This window comes from Diceros bicornis, chromosome 16 (assembly GCF_020826845.1).
Source record: "Diceros bicornis minor isolate mBicDic1 chromosome 16, mDicBic1.mat.cur, whole genome shotgun sequence".
NCBI lineage: Eukaryota > Metazoa > Chordata > Mammalia > Perissodactyla > Rhinocerotidae > Diceros > Diceros bicornis.
The window spans coordinates 19,096,254-19,109,896 of NC_080755.1; the positions used below are offsets into that span (position 1 = coordinate 19,096,254).

Here is a 13,643-nt window from a genome sequence, read left to right on the forward strand (position 1 = left end):
TCCTGAGACTAAAATTTGAGAACCGTTGTCCTAGGCATTTTGGCTTCTAGTACCGTGTTTGGAACATTTACATTAGCTAGTAGTTCTGAGACTTTTTAAAAAAAATGTGTGACCTTTACCATACTGTTGTAAGTGAAAAATATAAAGGTGAAACTCCTTTTTTTCCCCAAGAAATAAAAAAATCCCACAGAGTCTGAGTACTGCCTCTCTCTCTGACTAGATGTGCTCATTGTTCAAATGGCTCTACTAGGCTAGCTAATAAAGTGGGGGAGTCCTCTTCGTGAAGTCACTGTTGAATGTGTCACTTGGAGGTTAGGGAGTATGGGGGGTGGAGAGAGTGTGGGAGGTGAAGATAATCCTTGCTCATTAACACGTTAACAGATTTGTTTAACACCTGTATTCATTGTCATACCAGGCTCTTTGGAAAATATATAGACTCTCAGAGTCCAAAATTCAAGCCAGATAAGTTATGAGGGAGGAGGGGAGGGATAGACTGCAAGGACTTCTGGGGTCCTCTGTGGAAGGCACATTGAGATTCAAGAGTGGGAGGGTAAAGAAAGCAAGACCAAAGTCCCACTTCATCTCTTCCATAATTTTGGATTGTCCTGGCCATGGGCAAAACAGTGATGAGGATGAATGAGAAAATTAATAAGAAGGAGAGCAATCATGAAAAGAGGAGACGAGTGGAGATGGCACAGGGGAAGGAGGTGCTACCACTCTACCAAACAGCTGCTCAGGTCCCAGCTCTGGAGCTGTGAACTCTCCAAGGCCTGGAACCAGGGCACATGCCAGTCCTGGGAGACACTCTGGGCCGTGCTGTTGGCTCTTGGTCCTGGAAGTGCTTAACACATGATAACTGTTGCTCGACATCAGACTTCTCTGAATGTACAGACTTTAAATGCTGTGTAGGCTGATTGAAATTGAAGGGTGTAATGACTAAGGTGTGACAAAGATTCATGTATAGATTTGGTGGAGAAAGAAAAATGGTTATTTTGGTTTTGAACGTGATAAGCTTGAGAGGCTACACCCAGGTAGAGATGTCCAATAGGCACTTAGAAGTTGGATCTGGTTCTCGGGAGAGTTGTGGCTATGTGTCGCCTGGGGCATCAGCATCGCCTAGAGATGGTCGAGGTTGTGAATAGATGAGGCGACTTTAATAACTATATCTCCTTTGCTTTGTCAGCTTTTCCATGTGGCTTATGTTTTAATCAAGTTTGCAAATTCTCCTCGCCCTGATCTTTGGATCTTGGAAAGATCTGTGGACTTTGGAAGCACCTACTCACCTTGGCAATATTTTGCTTGTAAGTGATCTTGCCTACCATGTTATAAGGGGCTCTAATTATTTGCATCAGATCAAGACTATGGATTTAACTAGAAAATTAGTCTCTCAGTGTGGCTAGTTAGGGACTGGTTAATTTTAACTCTCTAGGTTACCCTTAGAACATCCCTATTTCTCAAGCATGCGTGCATGAATTCCAAGGAAACACATGCAGAACTGTGGTTGAAGCGCCTTTTATGATAACAGTTCTTGCCACTATTTTGGGGGAAGCAGTGTACCTATAACTGGGCCATAGCTCCAGTCCTTTTCCTTTTACGTGGAATTAGGAACTAAGTTCCACCTTTATGGATCCTGCACTTCACATTACTTACCTGACCCTATGGTCTTTACTAATGAAGGATGTCAGCGTCTCTGCACCTATGATGAATTGAAGTGGACAAGGATTTTACTTACAAAGGCACTGGGTTTTCCAAGAATGCTCCTAAGAGGGTAAACTTGCCTAATGAGGAATAAGGATTTAGAACTACTTTTCCAAATGTTTCTGTTGAAGGTCAAGTGGCCTGAAATGGCTTGGTATTTTCTTTTATGAATTGAAAACTTCATTCTAAGCTTTTGTCTAAAAATCTTAAATGCTTCTCTCTTCTTTCCCTTTTCATGTAACATAAGATTTCTTAAGAGATTTACAAGAAGATGATAATATTTTATTTTGTAATATTAAAACGGTTCTGTCCTAGATGCTAAAGTAGACTGTTTGGAACAATTTGGGCGGGAGGCAAATATGGCTATCACCGGAGATGATGACGTCCTTTGTACTACTGAATATTCCCGGATTGTACCTTTGGAAAATGGTGAGGTGAGTGGATTTGGGAGGCCATGAGAGGTAAGACTCAGAAATGAACATGAAGATATCAAATTTTTCATAATTGTGAAACTTGCACCTTCAAGGAGATCTAACATAGATCACGATGGAAACCAGTGCTTGGGACGAAATGGTAAAGGAATCACATGGAAGACTCTCAGGTGTTGGTTGGAAATCCTTTTTTTTTTTTAATTGAGATATAACTGACATTTGAAATTTTATTTGAGGTCTCTAATTCTCCTCAAGAAGTCAGGATTCCGGATTCAAGGCCCACAGGTCTTGAACTCTCTTTTCCAGTGGAATATTTAGAAGGTGGGTCACTGTGGTTGAGGTGAAGGCCCCTCCCATGGCTTCACGAACACATTATCCCCCATAAGAGTGAGGAGGTGAGGGGTAGGTGGCAGTGCTAATTAATTCCTGATCCTTTTTGGCAGGGTGGGTGTCATCTGTAAGGGAGAAGAGAATTGCTGTCCGTTTGGGATTGCATTTGGCCCTTGTTGAAGTCAGCCAGGCAATAGCCTGGCTTGGGGAGATGGGGGAGTGGGGAAAATCAGCGAAGAATTCCATGGAAATTGGAAGGCCATCATGAACATGAAATGAGTTTCAAATGAACATCTTTAAAGGGTGTCAGTCCCCCTCCTTCTCTTTAGGTAGAGAGATCTTTCTTGAGCAGCTGTATTCATTGTCTTCCAATGATCAGTGAGTGGTTCATGTCTCAAATGGTTGGGCCTTGGACTTCACCTCCTCAAGCTTCAAAACAAAACCTGGATTTTTGTATAGATTTTTTTGTCCCCTTCGCTGTCAGCTTTATATCCAGAGACTTCCTTTTTTCAACCTCATTTGGGTTTGTAGATTACTTTAGCTTTGTTTCTTTGATGCAGCTTGGCAAAAAGTTGTTTCCTTGTTTTTATAGATTTTAACATTATATTTTCAACATTTCATAGTGTTATAGCCCCACAACTGATAGAACAAAGGGTTTGAAAATGAAATGATAACATCTCCTGAGAGCCCAGCTTTTAAGGACAGATTTTGGAAGGAAGATGGAACTAGTAATGATATTTTTAGATATAAGCAAGATTGAAGACCACATATAGACCACTAATGGCTCAAAGAAACCAAGTGCTTTGGGGCGTGTGAGTTATTTTTAGTTACTTGCAGCTAAATTTTGATAAAAGGATTTTTTTCCCTCTGTGTGTGTGGTTATTTTAGGTTGTGGTGTCCTTGATAAATGGTCGTCCAGGTGCAAAAAATTTTACTTTCTCTCACGCCCTGAGGGAGTTTACCAAGGCAACAAACATCCGCTTGCGTTTTCTCCGAACCAACACCCTTCTTGGACACCTCATCTCCAAAGCACAGCGAGATCCAACTGTCACTCGGCGAGTGAGTCACGTTTTTAAGTGCCTCAAGAGCAGCTTTTGTTACTTTTTTCCCCTTATCAAATTAATTACCTTGAACTCTTTCATGTAATCTTTACAGCCAGTAATGGTGTAGGCATAGCAGTTGTTCTTGTCTGAAATACTAGATGTAATTTAGAAGTTTGGTTGTTGAAGAAAAATCATTATATTCAAAGAAGATGAAAGGTAAAAGATGATAGCCAGCCCAATATTAGTCTGCTATTATAACAAACAATCCCCAAGTGTCAGAGGCTTAACAAAATAAAAGTTCATGTTTTGCTCATGTCACAATCTAATGTGGGTCAGCAGGTGGGATCAGCTCCACACAGTCATTCAGGGAACCAGGCTCTTTCTATCTGGAGTTGCAGGCATCCTTTGGGACCTCAGAGTCCTCCTCTGGATCCCCTGAATTTGGTCAGCAGATGAGGGGAGAGGGAGAGCGTAGAGACGACCCACCAGTTCCTAACCATGCAGTTCACTTCCATTGGCAGGAACTGGCTGTGTAGCTCCACCTAGATGCAGGAGGCTGGGTAATGTAATCTAGCCCACATAGAAGAGACATAGATGTTGGTGAGCACTAGTATTCTACTGTGTTGGATGTACACCCTAAACATCTCTCACTCTCAGTGTCAGGACAGTACCCCTGTCTCCTGGGCCCAGAGGGAGCCAGCAGAATAAATACCCTGAATTCACTCTTTTCCCACCCTGATTCCCTGCCAGGGCCTCCCATTGGGCAAACCCAACAGGAAGCCAGAGAGCAAGAGATTCCATTATTGCAGCCCATAAAGCTCAGGCCCAGGGCAAAAGGCAGGTTGGAGAAAGGTAGAGAGAGGACCTGGAAGGGTGGGTGGAAGATGTCCAGCAAACCTTATAGAGTTTGGCTTCTTATGTAGGTAATATCAGAGAGCTGGGAAAGGAAGAGAGAGAGAAAAGTAAGTTTTACTATAGTTTTGAGCATTTTCCAGAGAGGCTAGTGATCTGTAGGTGGCCTGTCTTATGCATTTTCTGGCCCCTTAGCTCTCTCTGAGCTGCTGTATGTGGGAACTACACTGGCTCTGAGGATGGAATTTATAAGGGAGAGCTGGGCTTTCTGATAAACTGTAGCCAGACTGTGTTTCCATTCCTCTGGGCCTCACCACAAATGTACAACCACCCTTTTTTTCCTTTCATTTTCTTTTGGGGGCTTGCAAGATTTGTACTGCATATGTATGTACGTTTCCTTTCACTTAGGTGAATGTAGTCTTCTCCATTAAGTGATTTTTTATGGAGCATACCACATATATAATCTTGACCCCCCAATTCTAGGTTGCTTCTTTGAATGGAGGAATAGGATACCGGCTGTCCTACCACACGCATCATGTGTGCCGCTGGGGTGAAGCCTTGTCGAGTGCTTCTCTCCGTTGCTGCTGCTGCCCTTAACACATGTGTAAAGAGAAACTTCTATGGTGATCACAAAAGCCTCTGAGTGTCAACTTATCAGAGAAAGCCCTCTAATACTGAATTTATCCATATTAACAAGAGGAGTTGTTGATGTCTTCAGACTAAGTAAGACGTTGCCAGGAAGCTTAGACATTTCAACAGTTTTTAAAGAGGAAATCAGAACAGAATCCCATCGCATGCGTAGGGCACTTTAAAATGACTGATCGCAAGAACAACAATGAAAAGATACAAAAACCCTCTTGTCCTTGTGACTTCAGACTTCCTCCCTGACAGGTGTTCTTCTCACTGGCAGCATGACCTCAGCGAGAAAGATTATGCTACAACCCCAAATTCCTCACTGAGTCCTGTGCATCTGCCACCAAGTCTGAGAAGTAAGGAAGCTGGCAGACGGTGCCCCTGTTGTCGCTAGTGGAAAGGCCTCCCCTGTACTGGAGATGTGCCTTTCGATGAGATGGCCTACCCGTATTTGTGGCCTGGATTAGGCAACAGTCCTTGGCAGGTCTGAAGCTCACCCTGCCTGGCCTTTTGGAGCTTGAACCTCTGCCTCTTGGCTTTATTAACGCTGAGCCAGCAGGGCTTCAACAAGTGCTGGCGGCCCCTGCCAGTCTCAGCGCTATATCTGATCCATCGCTGTAAATATCCTCTCCTTTCCTGGAGCCTGCACATAGTCGGTGGAAAATTTTTGGTAAATAAATATGTTCAGTTTATGAAACCCAGATTTACATTTAAAAAAAACAAAACTAAAAAGCACTTAATCCCTTTCCAAGAGGCTATAAGGTATGATTCTTTTGCAACGCAATTTCTCTCCATGCATTGAAAGCATGTGATTTTCTAAAATGCACAAATTTGTCAGTATGCTATTAAATTTGATTGAGGGATGCATTTCTTTTCTAAGACAAGTTCCATCCAATTGTGACTCCCTTCTGTGTTGAGGTGGGCTCAAGAGAGCAGAACAGGGAAACAGGGTCAGTGAACAGTGGAGAACAGTAAAGGAAAGCTTATGTTGCTGTCTAGTAAAACTGGCACGTTCTGTTTTCTGTTGTATAGTATTATTACAGCATAAAGGATATCAGCATTGGTGGGCGGTGTGTTTGCAACGGCCACGCTGACGTGTGTAATGCAAACAATCCTGAAAAACTGTAAGTACATGGTACAGACGTTTTTTAGCCTTGCTATGAATAAGTCTAATTGTTTCCATGGATGTTTGCATCCCATTAAATATTTCTAAGTTCCTGCTCTCAACAGGAATGTTTCACTATCAACAAATAGGTGGTGTGTGTGCATACCCTTCTCCAGCCCTACACTTTCTTCCACACGCCCCCAAAAAGCCCATAGCAGACGTGGCTAAACAATCACAGCCACACAGGTGACCCGGGATGCAGCCACAAAATCCCTCCCCCATGCCCCAGACAGTGCCCCAGGCAGCCAAGAATAGTTGATTAGAGTTGGCAAGAGAAATAAAACATGTTTGTCATCTCTGGTCTAATGAGATCAGGGGTATACATTTTCAAATCCTTTTTTCTTTTTTTTTTGTTGTGGTACAATCCACATAGTATAAAGTTGGCCACAGTACCATTTTTAAGTGGTGCTGGTTTAAGTTCCATCGTGTTAAGCACATTCACATTGTTGTGCAGCCAGTCTCAGAAACTCTTTTTATTTTGCAAAACCAAAACTCTATGCCCATTAAACAACAACTCCCCATTCCCTTCTGCCAGCAGCCCCTGGAAACCACCATTCTACTTTCTGTCTCTATGAATTGGACTAATGTGGCTAAGTACTTTATATAAGTGGAATCACACAGTGTTTGTTTTTTTTGTGACTGGTTTGTTTCACTTAGCATAATGTCTTCAAGATTCATCCATGTTGTAGCATGTGTCAGAATTTCCTTTCTTTTTAAGGCTGAATAATATTTTATTATGTATATACCACATTTTGCTTATCCGTTCATCTGTTGATGGGCATTTAGGTTACTGCCACCTTTTGGCTATTGTGAATAATGCAGCAATAAAATTATGGTACCCTTTTTTGTTTTTAATTGAGGTATATTTCACATAAAATAAGATGCATAGATTTTAAATATTAAGTGTTTGGCAACTGTATACACTCGTGTTACCACCACTAGAGGGATACTTTTACGGGCTGGAAATTCCTGGATGCTAGATATGGTAATAATTTTCTCTCAATGTTTTATTTGAAGTCTGTGGTTCCCCATGAGCAGCAGTTAGCAGAAATATATTTTACTTTTAGTCAGATTTGGGTTTGTATATTATTAGGCCTAGCTTCACGTTCAGACAGAGGTGCCAGCTTCCAGTTTATGTGGTGTGCTTTGTGGATCCCTTCTCCCTGACCAGCAGCAGTCCCTAATGTTGTCAGCCCTAATCAGGGATCAGATGGTGCTGTCTGAGATAGCAGTGTGCATCCATCAACTGACTAGACTTTAATCGGCAAGGACTTATTTGTTAGTGATTAATCCATCACCACCATGTAGGCTCCTGGAGGGTAGGGCCCTAAGACACTGGAAGTCAGGTCAGGGAAGTCCTGTGTTGGAGAAAGAGGGGACAAAAGAGGTTGGTTTAGTGTCCCTGAGCCTGAGATAAAATGGTGTCATGTGGGAGAGGAGTTGAAGTCATTGGAGAAGGTCTGAGCTTCCCTCTTGGAAGGGCTGCCAAGCCCTGTTGACCTTGGCAGACCTGGCAGGGTTCTGTACTGAGCAGTTAATTGTCCCCGGTATATGTGTGTGGAGAGGCCACCTCCCCATGCTTCGGTGAAGGGTTCAGTTTGCCACTAGTCTACACAGACACAACTGCCTTGCCTCCGCCTGCCTACTGGTGTGCTTCTGCCCAACAGGCTGAGCTGCACAAATGATTCATAGAGGCCTCCATGAATAGGAAAAAATCTTATGTTTAAGGGGATTCAGTGACTTAATGGAGGGAGCCAAGGCTGGACAATCAGAAAAGGTAGTTTCTAATCAAGCAGAACCCGTGAAGCGGCAGAAGAGGGCTTTAATCAAGCACGCATACCATGCTGACCGTGATGCATGGAAACATGGATGGATCACAGATTTAATTCTGAGTTTCCTAGCCGTCTACTCAAAAAGGGAATCCTGCTCAGTTTCGTATTTCACTGTGATCATAATCTAAAAAGTAATCAGTTGCTTCGGAGAAGCATGACTCTTGACACTAGGACCAGATAAGAAATTTCCTTGGCCCCGGGGTGAAGTGGTCATCATGAAGAGGATTCTCTAGTCAACAACATCTTTAATAACATCCTTTCAGCAGATGCAAGGATGAGTTTTCTATATCAACCATCAGCCTGGGCTGAGAGTCAGAAAAAGCAATTATTTGGGGGTGCCAATATGATTCAGACAAGTACCTAGCTCTTTTTCTTTTGCTATGCTCAATTCTAATCTTCCTATAAGAGTAGTTGAACTATATGTTCTTCAAGCAATTTTCCCTAAATATTCTTTCAGTCCAGTTTATGCAAATACTTCATTGGCACCGGGCTGAAATTGCCCATTTGGACTCCGGTTATTGTATGCTGCCAGTTAAATCTACATCTGTGTGCTTTAACAGGATGACACCTTCTTTAAGGAGTGTAACTGAATATATGCCATCCCACCTCCCCTCGGAAGATCGAGAGAATCCCCACAGGCACAACCAAGAGTCTTCTTAGACAACTGTTTGAATCCTCTTTCAAGCACAGATGAGTGGGAGCTCAGAGTTGGAGTTCTAATCCAATGCCGTGGCTACAACAATTTCATTTTATCTTAGAGAAGTTTTAAGGCAGATGTATAATTCTTTGAACATAGATTTTTAGGTTGTCACCCTTTGCCTTGCTGAGTAATGTCAGCTTTTGGCTCTGCGACGGAGCCATTTGTTGGAGCTGGCACGGCCTCTTGGAGCAGGGTCCTCTGAGATCTTACTAGTAACTGTCTCTTGGATTCAGTGACTTTCTGTGTGTGACCCCAGGTTGAGAGCAAGAAACCTGAGCAGACCTTTCTCCCAGGACTACTCCAGATCTTTGGGAAGAGGTGGTACTCAACACATCTCAGTAAACTCAGCCCTTGCTTGCTCATGTGTTCACTTATTGTAATACAAGGTGATAGAGAAAAAGGAGCTGGAGCTTTGGCTCAGACAAACTTAAGGTTGAAATCTGGCTGTCCATTTATCACCACTTGACCTTTGGCAAGTGTTTTAATATCTCTGAATCTTAGTGTCACCATCTGTAAGATAGAGATAATAAGCAGGATGAAGGAAACCTGAAATAATGTATGCAAAGAGCTTTGTTCTCATAATTACTCAATAAATGGTACCATGGGTGACCATGGTGACTCTCAGCTTTTCACACAGGAACAACTGATCTTAATCAAAACTTTTCAATAACTGAGATGTGCTTTGTCATATGCCCAGGTTTCGGTGTGAATGCCAGCACCACACGTGCGGGGAGACGTGTGATCACTGTTGTGCTGGGTACAATCAGAGGCGCTGGCGGCCTGCCACGTGGGAGCGGAGCAATGAGTGTGAGGGTGAGCACTGGGGGAGGGGCACAGGGAAGCAAGGCCCCACCCAAAATTTCCCCTCATTTCCACCTGAGGACTGATGCCGGGTTTTCCCCGTGCTCGTGAAGAGAGTGGGACCATATCAGTCATAGGGACTCAGGTCTGCCTATTATAATGAAAAACTCACAGACTGGAGGTAAAAGTGCCCTGCTCTCAGTTCAGATATAAATATGAAACAAAAATAGCAACAATAATAATCGTTAATATGTGTTAAGCACTCACTATATGCAAGGATTGGGCTGAGGGCTTCACCATGTTGGCCTCTCTTTTTACCAATCTTAAATATGATGGAGCCACTATTAAATTTTAAACCTTTACCATTTCTTAGGCTGTGGTACTGGATCGGAATCCTAACTATTTTGAGGACAGAGGTCCAGAGAAGGTGGTGAGATTGGTGTCTAAACAGAGCTGGAAGCACTGAGGGTGCAGGGGGGTGGTGGGAGTGTAGGAGGATGGAGGTGGGTGCAGGACGGAGGGCACCAGAGAAGGAAGGAAAAAAGAAAAGAGGCTGCTTTTAATTATGGGTGCAATATAAAGTAAGAAAACTGTTGTTTTTAACAAACAACTGAAGATTTTCTTTTAAACCCATCTTCTTAGGAAGCCACATATTTATTCCACTTGCTGAAAATATATTTGTAACCTTTAGTTATTTGCTTCAGAGACTATGGCCTATTTTTTCTGAATATTCTTAGCATTTGTAGATGGATTTGCTTTTTTCAAATGACCAAAAGGTGTTTGGATCCAGGTTTGTTGAACTAGCGGGTAAGAAAAAGTCTGTACTTTATACTCTTTGGCCAAATATTTTTTGTAACTATTAAGAGATAATACTGATAATACCTATGACCAGCAAATTTACTCAAAAGCCATTTCCAGTGAGGAGTTCCCAGAGTGCTTTGAGAGGTTCTAACATTGTGGGAAGGGGTTGATGCTGCCCAAGGGAAATGCTCAGGGGCATCTCCAGGTCCAGGGGGTTACCTGGCTAGCCATTCTCACTTTATAGTCATAGCTAACAGGTTCCTTCTCAGTGACTTCCCCATTCCCCACCCCCCGATAATGGGACCAGAAAGAGGAAAAGATAATAATCAGGGTCGTTTCTTTCAATGTTTAGGATACTTTGATTGCGTAAGTGTTATCACATGAATTCCAACGTTAGCAATTTGGTTAGTTTTCCAGATTAATGGAACCCTTCAGTGAATATCATGCTTTACTCCAGGACTAATGAAAAAAATTTTTAAATTTCCTTTCATTAGTTTTTCACCTTTTTAAACTTGTCAGAATGCTTAAAGATTACAAAAACAGTGTATGGAAATCAGGCCTGTTAAGATCCATTTGAAGGTGCTTTCTAAATCCCATTTGAGTTAGTGCAATTCAAAATAAACAGACTTCTTGAGAAATAACCAATGTAGTAAATAGAAATGCCTCGAATTTTTTTTTATCATGGCACCACTGGGGAAATGAAAATAAGAAATGATTAGCCTGTTAAAAACAGGATAATTTGTCTAATTTCTAATTTAGTCTTCTTCCCTAATATATTTATCTGGGAGCTTGATTGAAACATACAAATTGCTGGAAAGGCTTGGAAAATTTGATCTAGGTGGAATATGTATTCTGCCTAAGAAAGAACAAGAATTTTACTCATCTTAAATCTTTTTCATCTTGGCAATGATGAAAATCCTAAATAGGTTTTAAATTACATTTTCTAATTTTAGAAGTATTGTGTGTTACTTGTAGAGAACTTGGAAAGTATAAAAAAAAAAAGGAAATAAAATCACCAATATTTTTATTATCCAGAGAGAGCCATGTTTAATATTCTGTTAGGTATTTTAGGGTTTTTTTTTACGCATACTTTAAATACTCTAGATTGTATTATCTATACAATTTTATATCCTGATTTTTTTACTTGATACTTTTAGATATTTCCTCCATATTATTAAAAACTCTTTGACATCCTTTTTGGTGGCACATAGTATTGTCATTCAGTGGATTCAAGTGTACCCAACAAGTGTTTGTTCAGTACCGCTCTGTGCTGGGGACTGTGCTCTACTGCAAACAAAACATGAGCAGTCCTTGCCTTCATAGAACTGACAGTCAAGCAAATGTACTGTGGTTTGCTAGCCATTTCCCTGTAATTAGACATTAAGCTTATTTCCCATTTATTGCTATTATAAATAGTGCTGAGATGAAAGGCTTAGATTATTGGCTGAGAGAATACGTTTTGGAGTTGAACAAAGACAAGTCAGGAGTCTGACTCTCTTACTTATGAGCTGTGTCACTATGGGCACATCCCTTAACTTCTGTAAGCCTTGGCCTCCCGATCTGGGCTATGAGGATAATAGTATCTACCTTAGAGAGTTATTGCACAGGTGAAATGAGATAATGCATGTAAAACACTTTTCACAGTGTAACAAGAGCTCAATTATTCTTGTCACTAGTAGTAATAACAGATATAACAATATTCTCTTTTGTGTGTGAAGCCTAATTGGCATTTTGGTTTATCTTAATTCGTTGTAATCATATATCTTATTTTTTTAAAAAGAGAAATCTCTCCCACTTAATATCAAATGATAGAAGCTGAAAATTGCATATTGTTATAGGCTGGCCTTTGTGTAAAAATCCCTAAAATTTTCCACTGAGTGTCCCTGATGTTCCAGAATAGACTTTATTGTAGCTCAATGAGCACTGATCCTCTCTGGGGTATTTACTAAATGTCTCATAGTAATGATGGAATATTGACTTAGTATGCTTTTTTTCAGCATGCAACTGTCATGGCCATGCTGTCGACTGTTACTATGATCCAGATGTTGAGAGGCAGCAGGCAAGCTTGAATGTCCAAGGCGTCTATGCAGGTGGAGGGGTCTGCATTAATTGTCGGGTGAGGCACAATTTAAGTCAAAGTAGATGTGTCATCATAGGAAATGAGCGTTCAGTAAGCCCTGCTCCAAAAAGATGTCAAGAAAGTGTTCTGCATTAACAGTATTTTCTGAGACCATTTCTCCACTTTTATATACAGAAGGCCTTGTTAGCTGGATATAATTTAGAGAGAATTTGAAACTTATACAGAAAATGCACTGAGGCAGGTTTGTCGAAATTCCTTTGATTAGATTCTTCATTTAGGTCTTTACCTAAATGGAGAGGAGAGTTCCTGGCTGTCATCCTGACTGCCATCCGCCTTGTGCTAGAAAGGCTCTAAGATAGGAGGGCAAATAGGTATCAACTTCAGTGGTGACTCTAAATCCTATTTTCAAATGGATTCTGAATCAGTGATGAAGTACGTCGTGATCAGTTAATGATGTCTGCCATCAACACCAAATAAGAAACACTGATTTTTCACCCTTTCTATAAGACAGTTGAGTTCACTGGAATTTAGCTAAGAGGAGTATATGGCAGAGGAGGGTATATGTATATCTGCATTGACATATTCATTGAAAATTATGTAAAATGTTCATGAATTCGGTCTATATTGCCACTCTGTCTTGTGTGCTTTTAGAGTGATGTTTTGTTAATGTTGCCATTAAAGAGGCACTCTTTACATGAGATGCCCATTTATATGGAACTAGGGCTACAAACCCTTAGAGAGACTCACCATTCTCTACCCATCTCCCACTACACACATTTTATATCATCTGTCATTGCAGATATGTAAAGTACAAATAAAATATAAGTCATAGATTTGTTACAAATTACAAGGTTTCATGCATAAGTGAAAGATACCAGGATCTTCTTAAGGCTATGCTCTCCAAGACCCTCAGGTGATTCGTATGCACATTAAAGTTGCAGATGCACTGGACTAGGATGTGTAGATGGAATCCTTTCTCTAGATGAAGGATCAAGCCCCTTCAATGTATCTTTAGAATACTTTGTTCCTCCTTTTCCTTCTCCCAGTGATATCATATATTGCACTTTGTTCTTCCAGAAAACAGTCAGTATAGTCCTTTTTTTTTCATAGTAGTTGTGCAAAGGCATTTTTCTTTTGCATATGAAATCATTCAAATCTTGTTTAGGCTCATTGCATTTTTTTCCAATTAAACTTAAAATGCCTTTGCTTAAATTAGATATTTAGTTAACATAACTTAAATTTTTTTATTGTGGTGAAATATACATAATATAAAATCT

General features: G+C 41.0%; 1 protein-coding gene across 1 annotated transcript in view; it reads left to right on the plus strand.

The window, feature by feature from the left end:
• LAMA3 (laminin subunit alpha 3) overlaps positions 1–13,643 on the plus strand; it is a 242,944-nt gene that overhangs the window by 54,958 nt on the left and 174,343 nt on the right. The window contains exons 3-8 of the mRNA XM_058556902.1: positions 1,184–1,301; positions 2,014–2,132; positions 3,348–3,518; positions 6,020–6,111; positions 9,382–9,497; positions 12,284–12,402. Of these exons, the coding sequence (XP_058412885.1) occupies positions 1,184–1,301; positions 2,014–2,132; positions 3,348–3,518; positions 6,020–6,111; positions 9,382–9,497; positions 12,284–12,402 (735 nt within the window). The remainder of the gene's footprint in view (positions 1–1,183; positions 1,302–2,013; positions 2,133–3,347; positions 3,519–6,019; positions 6,112–9,381; positions 9,498–12,283; positions 12,403–13,643) is intronic.